The sequence below is a fragment of the Oncorhynchus clarkii genome, chromosome 10 (assembly GCF_045791955.1).
Source record: "Oncorhynchus clarkii lewisi isolate Uvic-CL-2024 chromosome 10, UVic_Ocla_1.0, whole genome shotgun sequence".
In the NCBI taxonomy this organism is placed as follows: domain Eukaryota; kingdom Metazoa; phylum Chordata; class Actinopteri; order Salmoniformes; family Salmonidae; genus Oncorhynchus; species Oncorhynchus clarkii.
The window spans coordinates 3,170,733-3,190,794 of NC_092156.1; the positions used below are offsets into that span (position 1 = coordinate 3,170,733).

Genomic DNA, 20,062 nt, shown 5'->3' on the forward strand with positions numbered 1-20,062 from the left:
TAACAAGTCTGTTATGTTAACTGTATGGACGGCACCGGCACAATTCAATGATGACAATATACAGTAACCAGTCAAAAGTTTGGACACAGCTACTCATTCAAAGGTTTTTCTTTATTTTTTGCTATTTTTTACATTGTAGAATAATAGGGAAGACATTAAAACTATGAAATAACACATATGGAATCATGTAGTAACCAAAAAAAGTGTTCAAGAAATCAACATATATTTTAGATTCTTCAAAGTAGCCATCCTTTGCCTTTGATGACAGCTTTGCACTCTCTTGGCATTCTCTCAACCAGCTTCACCTGGAATGCTTTTCCAACAGTCTTGAAGGAGTTTCCACATATGCTGATCACTTGTTGGCTGCTTTTCCTTCAATCTGCGGTCCAACTCATCCCAAACCATCTCAACTGGGTTGAGGTCAGGTGATTGTGGAGGCCAGGTCATCTGATGCAGCACTCCATCACTCTCCTTATTGGTCAAATAGCCCGTAAACATCCTGAAGGTGTGATTTGGGTTATTGTCCTGTTGAAAAACAAATGATTGTTCCACTAAGCGCAAACCAGATGGGATGGCGTATCGTTGCAGAGTGCTGTGGTAGCCATGCTGGTTAAGTGTGCCTTAAATTCTAAATAAAACACTGACAGTGTCCCCAGCAAAGCACCCCCACGACATCACACCTCCTCCTCCATGCTTCACGGTGGGAACCACACATGCGGAGATCATCCATTCACCTACTCTACATCTCACAAAGACACGGCGGTTGGAACCAAAAATCTCAAATTTGGATTCTTCAGACTAAAGGACAGATTTCCACCGGTCTAATGTCGCAAGAGGTTAACCTTTTGCGACTAGCAAACCCGTATCCGGGAGCGTAATCATAGCCTCAAATGCATTAGCATAACGCAGCGGACATAAATACCACTAGAAACTTTTCCTATTAATGAAAATCACAAATGAAATGAATAAAATATATTCAAACAGAAGCTTAGCCTTTTGTCAACAACACTGTCATCTCAGATTTTCAAAATATGCGTTACAGCCAACGCTAGACAAGCATTTGTGTAAGTTTATCATGGCATAATGCTATGCTAGGCTCTGCTGGCAGCAGGCAACATTTTCACGAAAATAAGAAAAGCAACCAAATTAAATCATTAACCTTTGAAGAACTTCGGATGTTTTCACTCAGGAGACTCCCAGTTAGATAGCAAATGTTCCTTTTTTCCAAAAATATTATTTTTGTAGGCGAAAAAGCTCCCGTTTCTTCATCATGCTTGGCTGAGAAATCGACCGAAAAATGCTACTACTACAACGCCAAACTTTTTTCAAAATTAGCTACATAATATCGACAGAAACACGGCAAACGTTGTTTAGGATCCATCCTCAAGGTGTTTTTAACATATGTATTCGATAATATATCCCTCGAGGCAGTTGGTTTCTCATAAGAAGCGTTTGGAAAAATGGCTACCTCAGTATTTTACGTACAGTCACAATGCTGTAGACACCTTGGGGAATGCGTGGAAAACGTAAGCTCATTCGTAGCTCATTCACAGCCATATAAGGAGTCATAGCCATGAGGCGGTTTCAAAAAATGCGGCACTTCCTGATTGGATATTTATCTGGGTTTCGCCTGTAACATCAGTTCTGTTGCACTCACAGACAATATCTTTGCAGTTTTGGAAACGTCAGAGTGTTTTCTTTCCAAAGCTGTCAATTATATGCATAGTCGAGCATCTTTTCGTGACAAAATATCTTGTTTAAAACGGGAACGTTTTTCATCCAAAAATGTTAATAGCGCCACCTAGTCGCAAGTAGTTAAAGTAATGATGGACTGTCGTTTATCTTTGCATATTTGAGCTGTTCTTGACATAATATGAACTTGTTTTTTTACCAAATAGGACTATCTTCTGTATACCACCCTTACGTTGTCACAACACAACTGATTTGGCTTGAATGCATTAAGAAGGAAAGACATTCCAAATGAATTTTTAGTGTTAATTGAAATGCATTCCAGGTGACTAACTCATGAAGCTGGTTGAGAGAATTCCAAGAGTGTGCAAAGCTGTCATCAAGGCAAAGGGTGGCTACTTTGAAGAATCTCAATTTGTTCCACACTTTTTTGGTTACTACGTGATTCCATATGTGATATTTCATAATTTTGATGTCTTCACTATTATTCTACAAATGTAGAAAATAGTAAAAATAAAGAAAATGAATGAATGAATGAATGAATGAATGAGTAGGTGCGTCCGTACTTTTGACTGGTACTGTAGTTATTCCACATTACTCCACAAACAAAGCACAGCTAGCTGGACAAAGTTCAAACACCAAACTTTGGGAAACTGCCACGCTGCTAATGTATAATACATGAAATGGGCTTTGCTCATCTCACGTTAAAGTTACTCCATACAAGTCAATCTGGCTTGCTTAGCAATGTAGCTAGCTAACGTTACAGGCCTTACCTTATGCATTAATTCAGTCTGCTCCCACATCTGTCAATTACATTTTATTCTTGTCATTACAGTCCAGATGTTCTAGTGTTGTTATAAACTAGTTACCAACATAATTACAGCAGCCGTGCCTTATTGCTGTTATAAACTAGTTACCAACATAATTAATAAGGCACGGCTGCTGTAATTATGTTGGTAACCAGTTTATAACAGCAATAAGGCACGGCTGCTGTAATTATGTCTGTAACCAGTTTATATTAACAATAAGGCACGGCTGCTGTAATTATGTTGGTAACCAGTTTATAACAGCAATAAGGCACGGCTGCTGTAATTATGTTGGTAACCAGTTTATAACAGCAATAAGGCACGGCTGCTGTAGTTATGTTGGTAACCAGTTTATATTAACAATAAGGCATGGCTGCTGTAATTATGTTGGTAACCAGTTTATATTAACAATAAGGCACGGCTGCTGTAATTATGTTGGTAACCAGTTTATAACAACAATAAGGCACGGCTGCTGTAATTATGTTGGTAACCAGTTTATAACAGCAATAAGGCACGGCTGCTGTAATTATGTTGGTAACCAGTTTATAACAGCAATAAGGCACGGCTGCTGTAGTTATGTTGGTAACCAGTTTATATTAACAATAAGGCACGGCTGCTGTAATTACGTTGGTAACCAGTTTATATTAACAATAAGGCACGGCTGCTGTAATTACGTTGGTAACCAGTTTATATTAACAATAAGGCACGGCTGCTGTAATTACGTTGGTAACCAGTTTATATTAACAATAAGGCACGGCTGCTGTAATTACGTTGGTAACCAGTTTATATTAACAATAAGGCACGGCTGCTGTAATTACGTTGGTAACCAGTTTATATTAACAATAAGGCACGGCTGCTGTAATTATGTTGGTAACCAGTTTATATTAACAATAAGGCACGGCTGCTGTAATTATGTTGGTAACCAGTTTATATTAACAATAAGGCACGGCTGCTGTAATTATGTTGGTAACCAGTTTATATTAACAATAAGGCACGGCTGCTGTAATTATGTTGGTAACCAGTTTATATTAACAATAAGGCACGGCTGCTGTAATTACGTTGGTAACCAGTTTATATTAACAATAAGGCACGGCTGCTGTAATTACGTTGGTAACCAGTTTATATTAACAATAAGGCACGGCTGCTGTAATTATGTTGGTAACCAGTTTATAACAGCAATAAGGCATGGCTGCTGTAATTACGTTGGTAACCAGTTTATAACAGCAATAAGGCACGGCTGCTGTAATTATGTTGGTAACCAGTTTATATTAACAATAAGGCACGGCTGCTGTAATTATGTTGGTAACCAGTTTATAACAGCAATAAGGCATGGCTGCTGTAATTACGTTGGTAACCAGTTTATAACAGCAATAAGGCACGGCTGCTGTAATTATGTTGGTAACCAGTTTATATCAACAATAAGGCACGGCTGCTGTAATTATGTTGGTAACCAGTTTATAACAACAATAAGGCACGGCTGCTGTAATTATGTTGGTAACCAGTTTATAACAGCAATAAGGCACGGCTGCTGTAATTATGTTGGTAACCAGTTTATAACAGCAATAAGGCACGGCTGCTGTAATTATGTTGGTAACCAGTTTATAACAACAATAAGGCACGGCTGCTGTAATTATGTTGGTAACCAGTTTATAACAGTAATAAGGCACGGCTGCTGTAATTATGTTGGTAACCAGTTTATATTAACAATAAGGCACGGCTGCTGTAATTACGTTGGTAACCAGTTTATATTAACAAAAAGGCACGGCTGCTGTAATTATGTTGGTAACCAGTTTATATTAACAATAAGGCACGGCTGCTGTAATTACGTTGGTAACCAGTTTATATTAACAATAAGGCACGGCTGCTGTAATTACGTTGGTAACCAGTTTATATTAACAATAAGGCACGGCTGCTGTAATTATGTTGGTAACCAGTTTATATTAACAATAAGGCACGGCTGCTGTAATTATGTTGGTAACCAGTTTATATTAACAATAAGGCACGGCTGCTGTAATTATGTTGGTAACCAGTTTATATTAACAATAAGGCACGGCTGCTGTAATTATGTTGGTAACCAGTTTATATTAACAATAAGGCACGGCTGCTGTAATTACGTTGGTAACCAGTTTATATTAACAATAAGGCACGGCTGCTGTAATTACGTTGGTAACCAGTTTATATTAACAATAAGGCACGGCTGCTGTAATTATGTTGGTAACCAGTTTATAACAGCAATAAGGCACGGCTGCTGTAATTATGTTGGTAACCAGTTTATAACAGCAATAAGGCACGGCTGCTGTAATTATGTTGGTAACCAGTTTATAACAGCAATAATGCACGGCTGCTGTAATTATGTTGGTAACCAGTTTATATTAACAATAAGGCACGGCTGCTGTAATTATGTTGGTAACCAGTTTATAACAGCAATAAGGCACGGCTGCTGTAATTATGTTGGTAACCAGTTTATAACAGCAATAAGGCACGGCTGCTGTAATTATGTTGGTAACCAGTTTATAACAGCAATAAGGCACGGCTGCTGTAATTATGTTGGTAACCAGTTTATAACAGCAATAAGGCATGGCTGCTGTAATTACGTTGGTAACCAGTTTATAACAGCAATAAGGCACGGCTGCTGTAATTATGTTGGTAACCAGTTTATATTAACAATAAGGCACGGCTGCTGTAATTATGTTGGTAACCAGTTTATAACAGCAATAAGGCATGGCTGCTGTAATTACGTTGGTAACCAGTTTATAACAGCAATAAGGCACGGCTGCTGTAATTATGTTGGTAACCAGTTTATATTAACAATAAGGCACGGCTGCTGTAATTATGTTGGTAACCAGTTTATAACAACAATAAGGCACGGCTGCTGTAATTATGTTGGTAACCAGTTTATAACAGCAATAAGGCACGGCTGCTGTAATTATGTTGGTAACCAGTTTATAACAGCAATAAGGCACGGCTGCTGTAATTATGTTGGTAACCAGTTTATAACAACAATAAGGCACGGCTGCTGTAATTATGTTGGTAACCAGTTTATAACAACAATAAGGCACGGCTGCTGTAATTATGTTGGTAACCAGTTTATAACAGCAATAAGGCACGGCTGCTGTAATTATGTTGGTAACCAGTTTATAACAGCAATAAGGCACGGCTGCTGTAATTATGTTGGTAACCAGTTTATAACAACAATAAGGCACGGCTGCTGTAATTATGTTGGTAACCAGTTTATAACAGCAATAAGGCACGGCTGCTGTAATTATGTTGGTAACCAGTTTATAACAGCAATAAGGCACGGCTGCTGTAATTATGTTGGTAACCAGTTTATAACAACAATAAGGCACGGCTGCTGTAATTATGTTGGTAACCAGTTTATAACAACAATAAGGCACGGCTGCTGTAATTATGTTGGTAACCAGTTTATAACAGCAATAAGGCACGGCTGCTGTAATTATGTTGGTAACCAGTTTATAACAGCAATAAGGCACGGCTGCTGTAATTATGTTGGTAACCAGTTTATATTAACAATAAGGCACGGCTGCTGTAATTATGTTGGTAACCAGTTTATATTAACAATAAGGCACGGCTGCTGTAATTATGTTGGTAACCAGTTTATATTAACAATAAGGCACGGCTGCTGTAATTATGTTGGTAACCAGTTTATAACAGCAATAAGGCACGGCTGCTGTAATTATGTTGGTAACCAGTTTATAACAACAATAAGGCACGGCTGCTGTAATTATGTTGGTAACCAGTTTATATTAACAATAAGGCACGGCTGCTGTAATTATGTTGGTAACCAGTTTATAACAGCAATAAGGCACGGCTGCTGTAATTATGTTGGTAACCAGTTTATAACAGCAATAAGGCACGGCTGCTGTAATTATGTTGGTAACCAGTTTATATTAACAATAAGGCACGGCTGCTGTAATTATGTTGGTAACCAGTTTATAACTATAATATACCAGACCCCCTCTGGCCTTACTACTTAAATATACCAGACCCCCTCTGGCCTTACTACTTAAATATACCAGACCTCCTCTGGCCTTATTGATTAAATGTACCAGACCTCCTCTGGCCTTATTGATTAAATATTCCAGACCTCCTCTGGCCTTATTGATTAAATATACCAGACCCCTCTGGCCTTATTGATTAAATATACCAGACCCCTCTGGCATTATTGATTAAAATATACCAGACCTCCTCTGGCCTTACTACTTAAATATACCAGACCCCCTCTGTCCTTATTGATTAAATATACCAGACCCCTCTGGCCTTATTGATTAAATATACCAGACCTCCTCTGGCCTTATTGATTAAATATACCAGACCTCCTCTGGCCTTATTGATTAAATATACCAGACCTCCTCTGGCCTTATTGATTAAATATACCAGACCTCCTCTGGTCTTATTGATTAAATATACCAGACCTCCTCTGGCCTTATTGATTAAATATACCAGACCCCCTCTGGCCTTACTACTTAAATATACCAGACCTCCTCTGGCCTTACTACTTAAATATACCAGACCCCCTCTGGCCTTACTACTTAAGTATACCAGACCTCCTCTGGCCTTACTACTTAAATATACCAGACCCCCTCTGGCCTTACTACTTAAATATACCAGACCCCCTCTGGCCTTACTACTTAAATATACCAGACCCCCTCTGGCCTTACTACTTAAATATACCAGACCTCCTCTGGCCTTATTGATTAAATATACCAGACCTCCTCTGGCCTTATTGATTAAATATTCCAGACCTCCTCTGGCCTTATTGATTAAATATTCCAGACGCCCTCTGGCGTTATTGATTAAATATACCAGACCTCCTCTGGCCTTATTGATTAAATATACCAGACCTCCTCTGGCCTTATTGATTAAATATACCAGACCTCCTCTGTCCTTATTGATTAAATATACCAGACCTCCTCTGGCCTCATTGATTAAATATACCAGACCTCCTCTGGCCTTATTGATTAAATATACCAGACCTCCTCTGTCCTTATTGATTAAATATACCAGACCTCGTCTGGCCTTATTGATTAAATATACCAGACCTCCTCTGGCCTTATTGATTAAATATACCAGACCCCCTCTAGCCTTATTGATTAAATATACCAGACCCCTCTGGCCTTATTGATTAAATATACCAGACCTCCTCTGGCCTTATTGATTAAATATACCAGACCTCCTCTGGCCTTATTGATTAAATATTCCAGACGCCCTCTGGCGTTATTGATTAAATATACCAGACCCCCTCTGGCCTTACTACTTAAATATACCAGACCTTCTCTGGCCTTACTACTTAAATATACCAGACCCCCTCTGTCCTTATTGATTAAATATACCAGACCCCTCTGGCGTTATTGATTAAATATACCAGACCTCCTCTGGCCTTATTGATTAAATATACCAGACCTCCTCTGGCCTTATTGATTAAAAAAACCAGACCTCCTCTGTCCTTATTGATTAAATATACCAGACCTCCTCTGGCCTTATTGATTAGATATACCAGACCTCCTCTGGCCTTTTTGATTAGATATACCAGACGCCCTCTGGCCTTATTGATTAAATATACCAGACGCCCTCTGGCCTTATTGATTAAATATACCAGACCCCTCTGGCCTTACTACTTAAATATACCAGACCTCCTCTGGCCTTATTGATTAAATATTCCAGACCCCCTCTGGCCTTATTGATTAAATATACCAGACCTCCTCTGGCCTTATTGATTAGATATACCAGATCTCCTCTGGCCTTATTGATTAGATATACCAGACGCCCTCTGGCCTTATTGATTAAATATACCAGACGCCCTCTGGCCTTATTGATTAAATATACCAGACCCCTCTGGCCTTACTACTTAAATATACCAGACCTCCTCTGGCCTTATTGATTAAATATACCAGACCTCCTCTGGTCTTATTGATTAAATATACCAGACCTCCTCTGGCCTTATTGATTAAATATACCAGACCCCTCTGGCCTTATTGATTAAATATACCAGACCTCCTCTGGCCTTATTGACTAAATATACCAGACCCCTCTGGCCTTATTGATTAAATATACCAGACCCCCTCTGGCCTTATTGATTAAATATACCAGACCTCCTCTGGCCTTATTGATTAAATATACCAGACCTCCTCTGGTCTTATTGATTAAATATACCAGACCTCCTCTGGCCTTATTGATTAGATATACCAGACCTCCTCTGTCCTTATTGATTAAATATACCAGACCCCCTCTGGCCTTATTGATTAAATATTCCAGACGCTCTCTGGCGTTATTGATTAAATATACCAGACCTCCTCTGGCCTTATTGATTAAATATACCAGACCTCGTCTGGCCTTACTACTTCTATATACCAGACCTCCTCTGGCCTTATTGATTAAATATTCCAGACGCCCTCTGGCGTTATTGATTAAATATACCAGACCTCCTCTGGCCTTATTGATTAAATATACCAGACCTCCTCTGGCCTTATTGATTAAATATACCAGACCCCCTCTGGCCTTATTGATTAAATATACCTGACCTCCTCTGGCCTTATTGATTAAATATACCAGACCTCCTCTGGTCTTATTGATTAAATATACCAGACCTCCTCTGGCCTTATTGATTAGATATACCAGACCTCCTCTGTCCTTATTGATTAAATATACCAGACCCCCTCTGGCCTTATTGATTAAATATTCCAGACGCTCTCTGGCGTTATTGATTAAATATACCAGACCTCCTCTGGCCTTATTGATTAAATATACCAGACCTCCTCTGGCCTTATTGATTAGATATACCAGACCTCGTCTGGCCTTATTGATTAAATATACCAGACCCCCTCTGGTCTTATTGATTAAATATACCAGACCTCCTCTGGCCTTATTGATTAAATATACCAGACCCCTCTGGCCTTATTGATTAAATATACCAGACCTCCTCTGGCCTTATTGATTACATATACCAGACCTCCTCTGGCCTTATTGATTAAATATACCAGACCCATCTGGCCTTATTGATTAAATATACCAGACCTCCTCTGTCCTTATTGATTAAATATACCAGACCTCCTCTGGCCTTATTGATTGAATATACCAGACCCCCTCTGGCCTTATTGATTAAATATACCAGACCCATCTGGCCTTATTGATTAAATATACCAGACCCCTCTGGCCTTATTGATTAAATATACCAGACCTCCTCTGGCCTTATTGATTACATATACCAGACCTCCTCTGGCCTTATAGATTAAATATACCAGACCCATCTGGCCTTATTGATTAAATATACCAGACCCCCTCTGTCCTTATTGATTAAATATACCAGACCTCCTCTGGCCTTATTGATTAAATATACCAGACCCCTCTGGCCTTATTGATGAAATATACCAGACCCCTCTGGCCTTATTGATTAAATATACAAGACCCCCTCTGGCCTTATTGATTAAATATACCAGACCTCCTCTGGCCTTATTGATTAGATATACCAGACCCCTCTGGCCTTATTGATTAAATATACCAGACCTCCTCTGGCCTCATTGATTAAATATATCAGACGCCCTCTGGCCTTATTGATTAAATATACCAGACCCCTCTGGCCTCATTGATTAAATATACCAGACCTCCTCTGGCCTTATTGATTAAATATACCAGACCTCCTCTGTCCTTATTGATTAAATATACAAGACCTCCTCTGGCCTTATTGATTAAATATTCCAGACGCCCTCTGGCCTTATTGATTAAATATACCAGACCCCTCTGGCCTTATTGATTAAATATACCAGACCCCTCTGGCCTTGTTGATTAAATATACCAGACCTCCTCTGGTCTTATTGATTAAATATACCAGACCTCCTCTGGCCTCATTGATTAAATATACCAGACCTCCTCTGGCCTTATTGATTAAATATTCCAGACGCCCTCTGGCCTTATTGATTAAATATACCAGACCCCTCTGGCCTCATTGATTAAATATACCAGACCTCCTCTGGCCTTATTGATTAAATATACCAGACCTCCTCTGTCCTTATTGATTAAATATACAAGACCTCCTCTGGCCTTATTGATTAAATATTCCAGACGCCCTCTGGCCTTATTGATTAAATATACCAGACCCCTCTGGCCTTATTGATTAAATATACCAGACCCCTCTGGCCTTATTGATTAAATATACCAGACCTCCTCTGGTCTTATTGATTAAATATACCAGACCCCTCTGGTCTTATTGATTAAATATACCAGACCTCCTCTGGCCTTATTGATTAAATATACCAGACCCCTCTGGGCTTATTGATTAAATATACCAGACCTCGTCTGGCCTTACTACTTCAATATACCAGACCTCCTCTGGCCTTATTGATTAAATATTCCAGACGCCCTCTGGCGTTATTGATTAAATATACCAGACCTCCTCTGGTCTTATTGATTAAATATACCAGACCCCTCTGGCCTTATTGATTAAATATACCAGACCCCTCTGGCCTTATTGATTAATTCTAAGATATTGTATATTTAATGTGTTGATGTGTTTTTCTCTGTTGTGTATAGGAGCAGTGATGACCAGGAGGTGTTGTTTGACCAGATCCTAATGAGGCCGCTGGAGTTCCCTCTCCTTTACTGGGACAATGTGTCAGAGACTGCCAAGGAGCTGATCAGGTCCATGCTGCAGGTGGAGGTGGATCAGAGATACACAGCAGTAGAGGTGTTGGAGCACCCTTGGGTCAAGGTGAGTAGAACCTCTCCCCTCATACTCTACCATACTATACCATTGATTCACCATCTTGGTCCTTGGGGACGATAAGGGCTTAACACGTGTTTGTCTTTGCCCGTGTCCAGACGATGGCACGTCAGCTCTGCTTCTAGCTCATAAGCAGTATTTAGTTGTCTTGCATGTTTTTTCATACAAGCATTTCACTACAACCCGCAATAATATATGTGTATGTGACCAATCACATCTGCTAAATATGTGTGTTTGACCAATCACATCTGATTGGAACATCTAACATTCTACTCTGTGTGATTGCAAACCTTGTTCTATATAATCTATCTATAGTCCATCTATATAATCTATCTATCTATAGTCCATCTATATAATCTATTTATCTATAGTCCATCTATATAATCTATCTATAGTCCATCTATATAATCTATCTATAGTCCATCTTTATAATCTATCAATAGTCCATCTATATAATCTATCTATCTATAGTCCATCTATATAATCTATCAATAGTCCATCTATATAATCTATCTATCTATAGTCCATCTATATAATCTATCTATAGTCCATCTATATACAGTGGGGCAAAAAAGTATTTAGTCAGCCACCAATTGTACAAGTTCTCCCACTTAAAAAGATGAGAGAGGCCTGTAATTTTCATCATAGGTAGATTTCAATTATGACTAGTAAAAATGAGAAATAGAATTCAAGAAAATCACATTGTAGGATTTTTAATGAATTTATTTGCAAATTATGGTGGAAAATAAGTATTTGGTCAATAACAAAAGTTTATCTCAATACTTTGTTATATACCCTTTGTTGGCAATGACAGAGGTCAAACATTTTCTGTAAGTCTTCACAAGGTTTTCACAGACTGTTGCTGGTATTTTGGCCCATTCCTCCATGCAGATCTCCTCTAGAGCAGTGACGTTTTGGGGCTGTTGCTGGGCAACACGGACTTTCAACTCCCTCCAAAGATTTTCTATGGGGTTGAGATCTGGAGACTGGCTAGGCCACTCCAGGACCTTGAAATGCTTCTTAAGAAGCCACTCCTTCGTTGCCTGGGCATTGTGTTTGGGATCATTGTCATGCTGAAAGACCTAGCCACGTTTCATCTTCAATGCCCTTGCTGATAGAAGGGGGTTTTCACTCAAAATCTCACGATACATGGCCCCATTCATTCTTTCCTTTACATGGATCAGTCGTCCTGGTCCCTTTGCAGAAAAACAGCCCCAAAGCATGATGTTTCCACCCCCATGCTTCACAGTAGGTATGGTGTTATTTGGATGCAACTCACGACGAGTTGAGTTTTTACCAAAAAGGTATATTTTGGATTTATCTGACCATATGACATTCTCCCAATCTTCTTCTGGATCATCCATATGTTCTCTAGCAAACTTCAGATGGGCCTGGACATGTACTGGCTTAAGCAGGGGTACACGTCTGGCACTGCAGGATTTGAGTCCCTGGCGGCGTAGTGTGTTACTGATGGTAGGCTTTGTTACTTTGGTCCCAGCTCTCTGCAGGTCATTCACTAGGTCCCCCCGTGTGGTTCTGGGATTTTTGCTCACCGTTCTTGTGATCATTTTGACCCCACGGGGTGAGATCTTGCATGGATCCCCAGATCGAGGGAGATTATCAGTGGTCTTGTATGTCTTCCATTTCCTAATAATTGCTCCCACAGTTGATTTCTTCAAACCAAGCTGCTTACCTATTGCAGATTCAGTCTTCCCAGCCTGGTGCAGGTCTACAATTTTGTTTCTGGTGTCCTTTGACAGCTCTTTGGTCTTGGCCATAGTGGAGTTTGGAGTGTGACTGTTTGAGGTTGTGGACAGGTGTCTTTTATACTGATAACAAGTTCAAACAGGTGCCATTAATACAGGTAACGAGTGGAGGACAGAGGAGCCTATTAAATAAGAAGTTACAGGTCTGTGAGAGCCAGAAATCTTGCTTGTTTGTAGGTGACCAAATACTTATTTTCCACCATAATTTGCAAATAAATGTATAAAAAATTCTACAATGTGATTTTCTTGATTTTTTTCCCTCATTTCGTCTGTCATAGTTAAAGTGTACCTATGATGAAATTACAGGCCTCTCTCATCTTTTTAAAACCTGTTAAAGATATGGCAGAAATATGCCCCCTTTGGAGAGATTGGGTACCCCTAGTAAACTGAAAAAATAATCTGTCAAAAATTGCTAATATATGCATATAAAAATTATTATTGGATAGAAAACACTCTAAAGCTTCTAAAACCGTTGGAATTATGTCTGTAAGTATAGCAGAACTCACAGGGCAGGCATTCTTCCAAACTAGTTTCTGTGGTCATGAAAGTTGGAGCAACTTTGACGTCATCGCCCCCACCCTTCCCAACCAGTTATGATTCTGGGGAGACTTTCTATGTCTTTCACTAGATGTCCTCATTTAGTAGAGCTTTTAATCGTTCAAATCCTGCGAGAATTGGCCCTATGGGAGTGATTTGAGTAAGTGCCACGAGGAAAAAACCTGTGCGTTAGGGCGCAAATTGGTCACAGCCATTCCTTTGTTCCAGCACTCAAGAGAAGGACAGACGATGGCCGATTGAATTGAAAGTTGTTTTGTGTGTTAAAAACATCATAAAGCTTGGTTCTGCACTTAGTTTGACCTGTTTAGTCGACATATAATATGTAATTTTGAAGTTTTGATGCGCAACTTTTCCGGACCAGAGGACATTTTGGCTGCATTTCAGCTGATGTTATTAGCAGTAGCTAATACAAAGACGCAAGACTTGAAACCAAACGATGTATTGGGTAAGTATGAACCCTTCCAGAACATTCTGAACGAAGACCATCGAAGGTAAGGGAATATTTATGCTTAAATCTGTGTTTCTGTTGACTCCAACATTACATTGAAATGTAGCTTGTATCTGAGCGCCGTCTCAGCATATTGAATAGTGTGCGATTTCTGTAACGTTAAAAATAAATGTAACAAAGCGGTTGCATAAAGGAGCAGTGTATCTTTCTAACTATATGTAGAACATGTATATTTAGTCAAAGTTTATGATGTCTATTTACGTTATCTTGCCGCGCTACCTAGATTTCCTGCGGACATTTTTGAGTAATTTCTGACCATGAACTCAATGTAAATGGACATTTATGGATATAAATGGCATATTATTGAAAAAAAAAAAATGTACTGTGTAACATGTCCTATTACTGTCATCTGATGAAGATTTTCAAAAGGTTAGTGAATGATTTATTTTTTAATCCTGCGTTTTTTTGATAGCATGTTTTGGCTATTCAAATGAGCTGTGTCTGGTGGTGGTTTGACATAAATATGTATTATGTTTTCGCCGTAAAACATTTTAGAAATCTGACTTGCTGGCTAGATGAACAAGGTGTTTATCTTTCATTTGAGCTATTGGACTTGTTAATGTGTGGAGGTTAAATATTTTTAAGAATATTTTTGCGTTCCATGCGCCACCGTTTCAGCTGAACGTGGGAGGGTTGAGTCCCAATTGGGAACCAATATCTTTAATTAAGTGGGAGAACTTGCACAATAGGTGGCTGACTAACTACTTTTTTGCCCCACTGTAATCTATCTATCTATAGTCTATCTATATAATCTATCTATAGTCCATCTATTCATGCTCTATACCCTCACTACCTACAGTACAGGGTGTCTACAACGTCTCAGAAACTGTCTTGTACATCATGTCAATGTTTTTTCAGTTTGAACATCCAACGTTTTACTGTGGGTCTTAAATAGGATTAATGTAGTCTGAAGGGAAAACTCCTCTCTTCTCCCCTCTTCTCCTCTCTTCTCCTCTCTTCTTCCCTTCTCTCCTCTCCTCTCCTCTCCTCTCCTCTCCTCTCCTCTCCTCTCCTCCTCTCCTCTCCTCTCCTCTCTTTTCTTCTCCTCTCTTCTACAATTCTCTCTCCTCTCCTATCCTCTATTTCCTCCTCTCCTCTCCTCTCCTCTCCTCTCCTCTCCTCTCCTCTCCTCTCTGCAGGATGGCGGTGTGTCAGAGAATGAACAGGAGCTGTCAGTAGCAGGAAAGTTAAAGAAGCACTTCAACACCGGCCCTAAAGCTAATGACACTACCGCCGGGGTGTCTGTCATTACGGTAAGCACCGCCCAGGAAAGATTGATTCAGACATGTCTGTTGTTGTTTTTTTACACGGCACCACTAAGTTGTACTGGCTTTGTCTTTGGCTCTCAGTCTGAATGGTCCTGGTTTAGAAATCTAAATGTGGTGGTTTCCACTGGTTTGATACCTGCAATGGTTACATGTTTTACTGGTTTCTCTATAAGTCCTACTGGTTTAAACCTGGTTTCTCTGATTGTTACTGGTTTTAAAGCTTACTGGTTTCTCTATAAGTCCCACTGGTTTAAACCTGGTTTCTCTGATTGTTACTGGTTTTAAAGCTTACTGGTTTCTCTATAAGTCCTACTGGTTTAAACCTGGCTTCTCTGATTGTTACTGGTTTTAAAGCTTACTGGTTTCTCTATAAGTCCTACTGGTTTAAACCTGGTTTCTCTGATTGTTACTGGTTTTAAAGCTTACTGGTTTCTCTATAAGTCCCACTGGTTTAAACCTGGTTTCTCTGATTGTTACTGGTTTTAAAGCTTACTGGTTTCTCTATAAGTCCTACTGGTTTAAACCTGGCTTCTCTGATTGTTACTGGTTTTAAAGCTTACTGGTTTCTCTATAAGTCCTACTGGTTTAAACCTGGTTTCTCTGATTGTTACTGGTTTTAAAGCTTACTGGTTTCTCTATAAGTCCTACTGGTTTAAACCTGGTTTCTCTGATTGTTACTGGTTTTAAAGCTTACTGGTTTCTCTATAAGTCCCACTGGTTTAAACCTGGTTTCTCTGATTGTTACTGGTTTTAAAGCTTACTGGTTTCTCTATAAGTCCTACTGGTTTAAACCTGGTTTCTCTGATTGTTACTGGTTTTAAAGCTTACTGGTTTCTTTATAAGTCCTACTGGTTTAAACCTGGTTTATCTGATTGTTACTGGTTTTAAAGCTTACTGGTTTCTCTATAAGTCCTACTGGTTTAAACCTGGTTTCTCTGATTGTTACTGGTTTTAAAGCTTACTGGTTTCTCTATAAGTCCTACTGGTTTAAACCTGGTTTCTCTGATTGTTACTGGTTTTAAAGCTTACTGGTTTCTCTATAAGTCCTACTGGTTTAAACCTGGTTTCTCTGATTGTTACTGGTTTTAAAGCTTACTGGTTTCTCTATAAGTCCCACTGGTTTAAACCTGGCTTCTCTGATTGTTACTGGTTTTAAAAGGTTGACTGTACTTGTTTCTCTTTAAGTCCTACTTGTTTTAAAGGTTACTGGTTTTTCATAAAGTTATACTGGTTTTAAAGGCTACTGGTTTCTCTTTAAGTCCTCGTGGATTTAAAGGTTCCTGGTTTCTGTGTTCTGTTGTCCAGTTGGAGCACAGCTTCTGTTTGCAGCGCTCTGGGTCGTTGGACTTCTACCAGCACCCGGCCATGTACTGGATAAGGTATGACCTCCCGTTGTCACAACAACCATGTCCGCTCAGTTTCCGGTGGCCCAGCTTGCTGATTGGCTGCTTGATTTGGCTGCTTGCTTCTGTGTGCTCCATCAACCCCACCCATGTCCTGCCCCCCGCTCCCTCTCATAGACCTCCTCTCATAGACCTCCTCTCATAGACCTCCTCTCATAGACCCCCCTCTCATAGACCTCCTCTCATAGACTCCCTCTCATAGACCTCCTCTCATAGACTCCCTCTCATAGACCTTCTCTCTTAGACCCCCTCTCATAGACCTCCTCTCATAGACCTCCTCTCATAGACCTCCTCTCATAGACTCCCTCTCATAGAACTCCTCTCATAGACCTCCTCTCATAGACCTCCTCTCATAGACCTCCTCTCATAGACCTCCTCTCATAGACCTCCTCTCATAGACCCCCTCTCATAGACTCCCTCTCATAGACTCCCTCTCATAGACTCCCTCTCATAGACTCCCTCTCATAGACCTCCTCTCATAGACCTCCTCTCATAGACCCCCTCTCATAGACCTCCTCTCATAGACCCCCTCTAATAGACCTCCTCTCATAGACCTCCTCTCATAGACCTCCTCTCATAGACCCCCTCTCATAGACCTCCTCTCATAGACCTCCTCTCATAGACCTCTTCTCATAGACCTCCTCTCGTAAACCTCTAAACAAACTGTAAACCTCTAAACAAACTGTAAACTTCTAAACAAACTGTAAACCTCTAAACAAACTTTCAAAATCTAAACAAACTTTAAACCTCTAAACAAACTGTAAACCTCTAAACAAACTGTAAACCTCTAAACAAACGGTAAACCTCTAAACAAACTGTAAACCTCTAAACAAACTGTAAACCTCTAAACAAACTGTAAACTTCTAAACAAACTGTAAACCTCTAAACAAACTTTCAAAATCTAAACAAACTGTAAACCTCTAAACAAACTGTAAACCTCTAAACAAACTGTAGGCCTCTAAACAAACTGTAAACCTCTAAACAAACTGTAAACCTCTAAACAAGCTGTAAACATCTAAACAAACTGTAAACATCTAAACAAACTGTAAACCTCTAAACAAACTGTAAACTTCTAAACAAACTGTAAACCTCTAAACAAACTTTCAAAATCTAAACAAACTGTAAACCTCTAAACAAACTGTAAACCTCTAAACAAACTGTAGGCCTCTAAACAAACTGTAAACCTCTAAACAAACTGTAAACCTCTAAACAAACTGTAAACTTCTAAACAAACTGTAAACCTCTAAACAAACTTTCAAAATCTAAACAAACTGTAAACCTCTAAACAAACTGTAGGTCTCTAAACAAACTGTAAACCTCTAAACAAACTGTAAACCTCTAAACAATCTGTAAACATCTAAACAAACTGTAAACATCTTAACAAACTGTAAACCTCTAAACAAACTGTAAACCTCTAAACAAACTGTAGGCCTCTAAACAAACTGTAGGCCTCTAAACAAACTGTAAACATCTAAACAAACTGTAAACATCTAAACAAACTGTAAACCTCTAAACAAACTTTCAACATCTAAACAAACTGTAAACCTCTAAAGAACTGTAAACCTCTAAACAAGCTGTAAACATCTAAACAAACTGTAGGCCTCTAAACAAACTGTAAACCTCTAAACAAACTGTAAACCTCTAAAGAAACTGTAAACCTCTAAAGAACTGTAAACCTCTAAACAAGCTGTAAACATCTAAACAAACTGTAGGCCTTTAAACAAACTGTAAACCTCTAAACAAACTTTCAAATCTAAACAAACTGTAAACCTCTAAACAAACTGTAAACCTCTAACAAACTGTAAACCTCTAAACAAACTGTAAACCTCTAAACAAGCTGTAAACATCTAAACAAACTGTAGGCCTCTAAACAAACTGTAAACCTCTAAACAAGCTGTAAACATCTAAACAAACTGTAAACATCTAAACAAACTGTAAACCTCTAAACAAACTGTAAACCTCTAAACAAACTGTAAACCTCTAAACAAACTGTAAACATCTAAACAAACTGTAAACATCTAAACAAACTGTAAACATCTAAACAAACTGTAAACCTCTAAACAAACTGTAAACATCTAAACAAATTGTAAACCTCTAAAGAAATGGTAAACCTCTAAAGAAACTGTAAACCTCTAAAGAACTGTAAACCTCTAAACAAGCTGTAAACATCTAAACAAACTGTAAACATCTAAACAAACTCTAGGCCTTTAAACAAACTGTAAACCTCTAAACAAACTGTAAACCTCTAAACAAACTTTCAAATCTAAACAAACTGTAAACCTCTAAACAAACTGTAAACCTCTAACAAACTGTAAACCTCTAAACAAACTGTAAACCTCTAAACAAGCTGTAAACATCTAAACAAACTGTAAACATCTAAACAAACTGTAGGCCTCTAAACAAGCTGTAAACATCTAAACAAACTGTAAACCTCTAAACAAACTGTAAACCTCTAAACAAACTGTAAACCTCTAAACAAACTGTAAACCTCTAAACAAACTGTAAACCTCTAAACAAACTGTAAACCTCTAAACAAACTGTAAACCTCTAAACAAACTGTAGGCCTCTAAACAAACTGTAAACTTCTAAACAAGCTGTAAACTTCTAAACAAGCTGTAAACATCTAAACAAACTGTAAACCTCTAAACAAACTGTAAACCTCTAAACAAGCTGTAAACATCTAAACAAGCTGTAAACCTCTAAACAAGCTGTAAACCTCTAAACAAACTGTAAACCTCTAAACAAACTGTAAACATCTAAACAAACTGTAAACCTCTAAACAAACTGTAAACCTTTAAACAAACTGTAAACCTCTAAACAAACTGTAGGCCTCTAAACAAACTGTAAACCTCTAAACAAACTGTAGTCCTTTAAACAAACTGTAAACCTCTAAACAAACTGTAAACTTCTAAACAAGCTGTAATCTTTAAACAAATTATAGGTTAAAGTGCATACAAATTTGATCAACTCAAAGATCTTTGATTGTTGAGGTGTTAACAATGTGAGAGATCTCCTTTTTCTACAAGTACACCTACTTGACTTTTTGAACACTCCAGCAGCTATCCTTGAACCTTCGGTGTGAGATTTGCACCGGTCTGTCAACATCAGCTTGTGGCGTGCGTCCGTTTTCCGCTTCCTTGTACTCCTCTCATCTCTAATTCCTCTCCTCCTCCTCTCCTCTCATCTCTCATTCCTCTCCTCCTCCTCTCCTCTCATCTCTCATTCCTCTCCTCCTCTCCTCTCATCTCTAATTCCTCTCCTCCTCTTCTCCTCTCCTCTCATTCCTCTTCTCCTCCTCCTCTCCTCTCATCTCTCATTCCTCTCCTCCTC

The 20,062-nt window shown here is 38.9% G+C and overlaps 1 protein-coding gene across 1 annotated transcript in view; it reads left to right on the forward strand.

The window, feature by feature from the left end:
* LOC139417918 (serine/threonine-protein kinase DCLK1-like) overlaps window positions 1-20,062 on the forward strand; it is a 125,869-nt gene that overhangs the window by 104,372 nt on the left and 1,435 nt on the right. Inside the window, exons 13-15 of the mRNA XM_071166909.1 lie at window positions 11,040-11,217; window positions 15,201-15,314; window positions 16,635-16,708. Coding sequence (XP_071023010.1) covers window positions 11,040-11,217; window positions 15,201-15,314; window positions 16,635-16,708 — 366 coding nt within the window. The remainder of the gene's footprint in view (window positions 1-11,039; window positions 11,218-15,200; window positions 15,315-16,634; window positions 16,709-20,062) is intronic.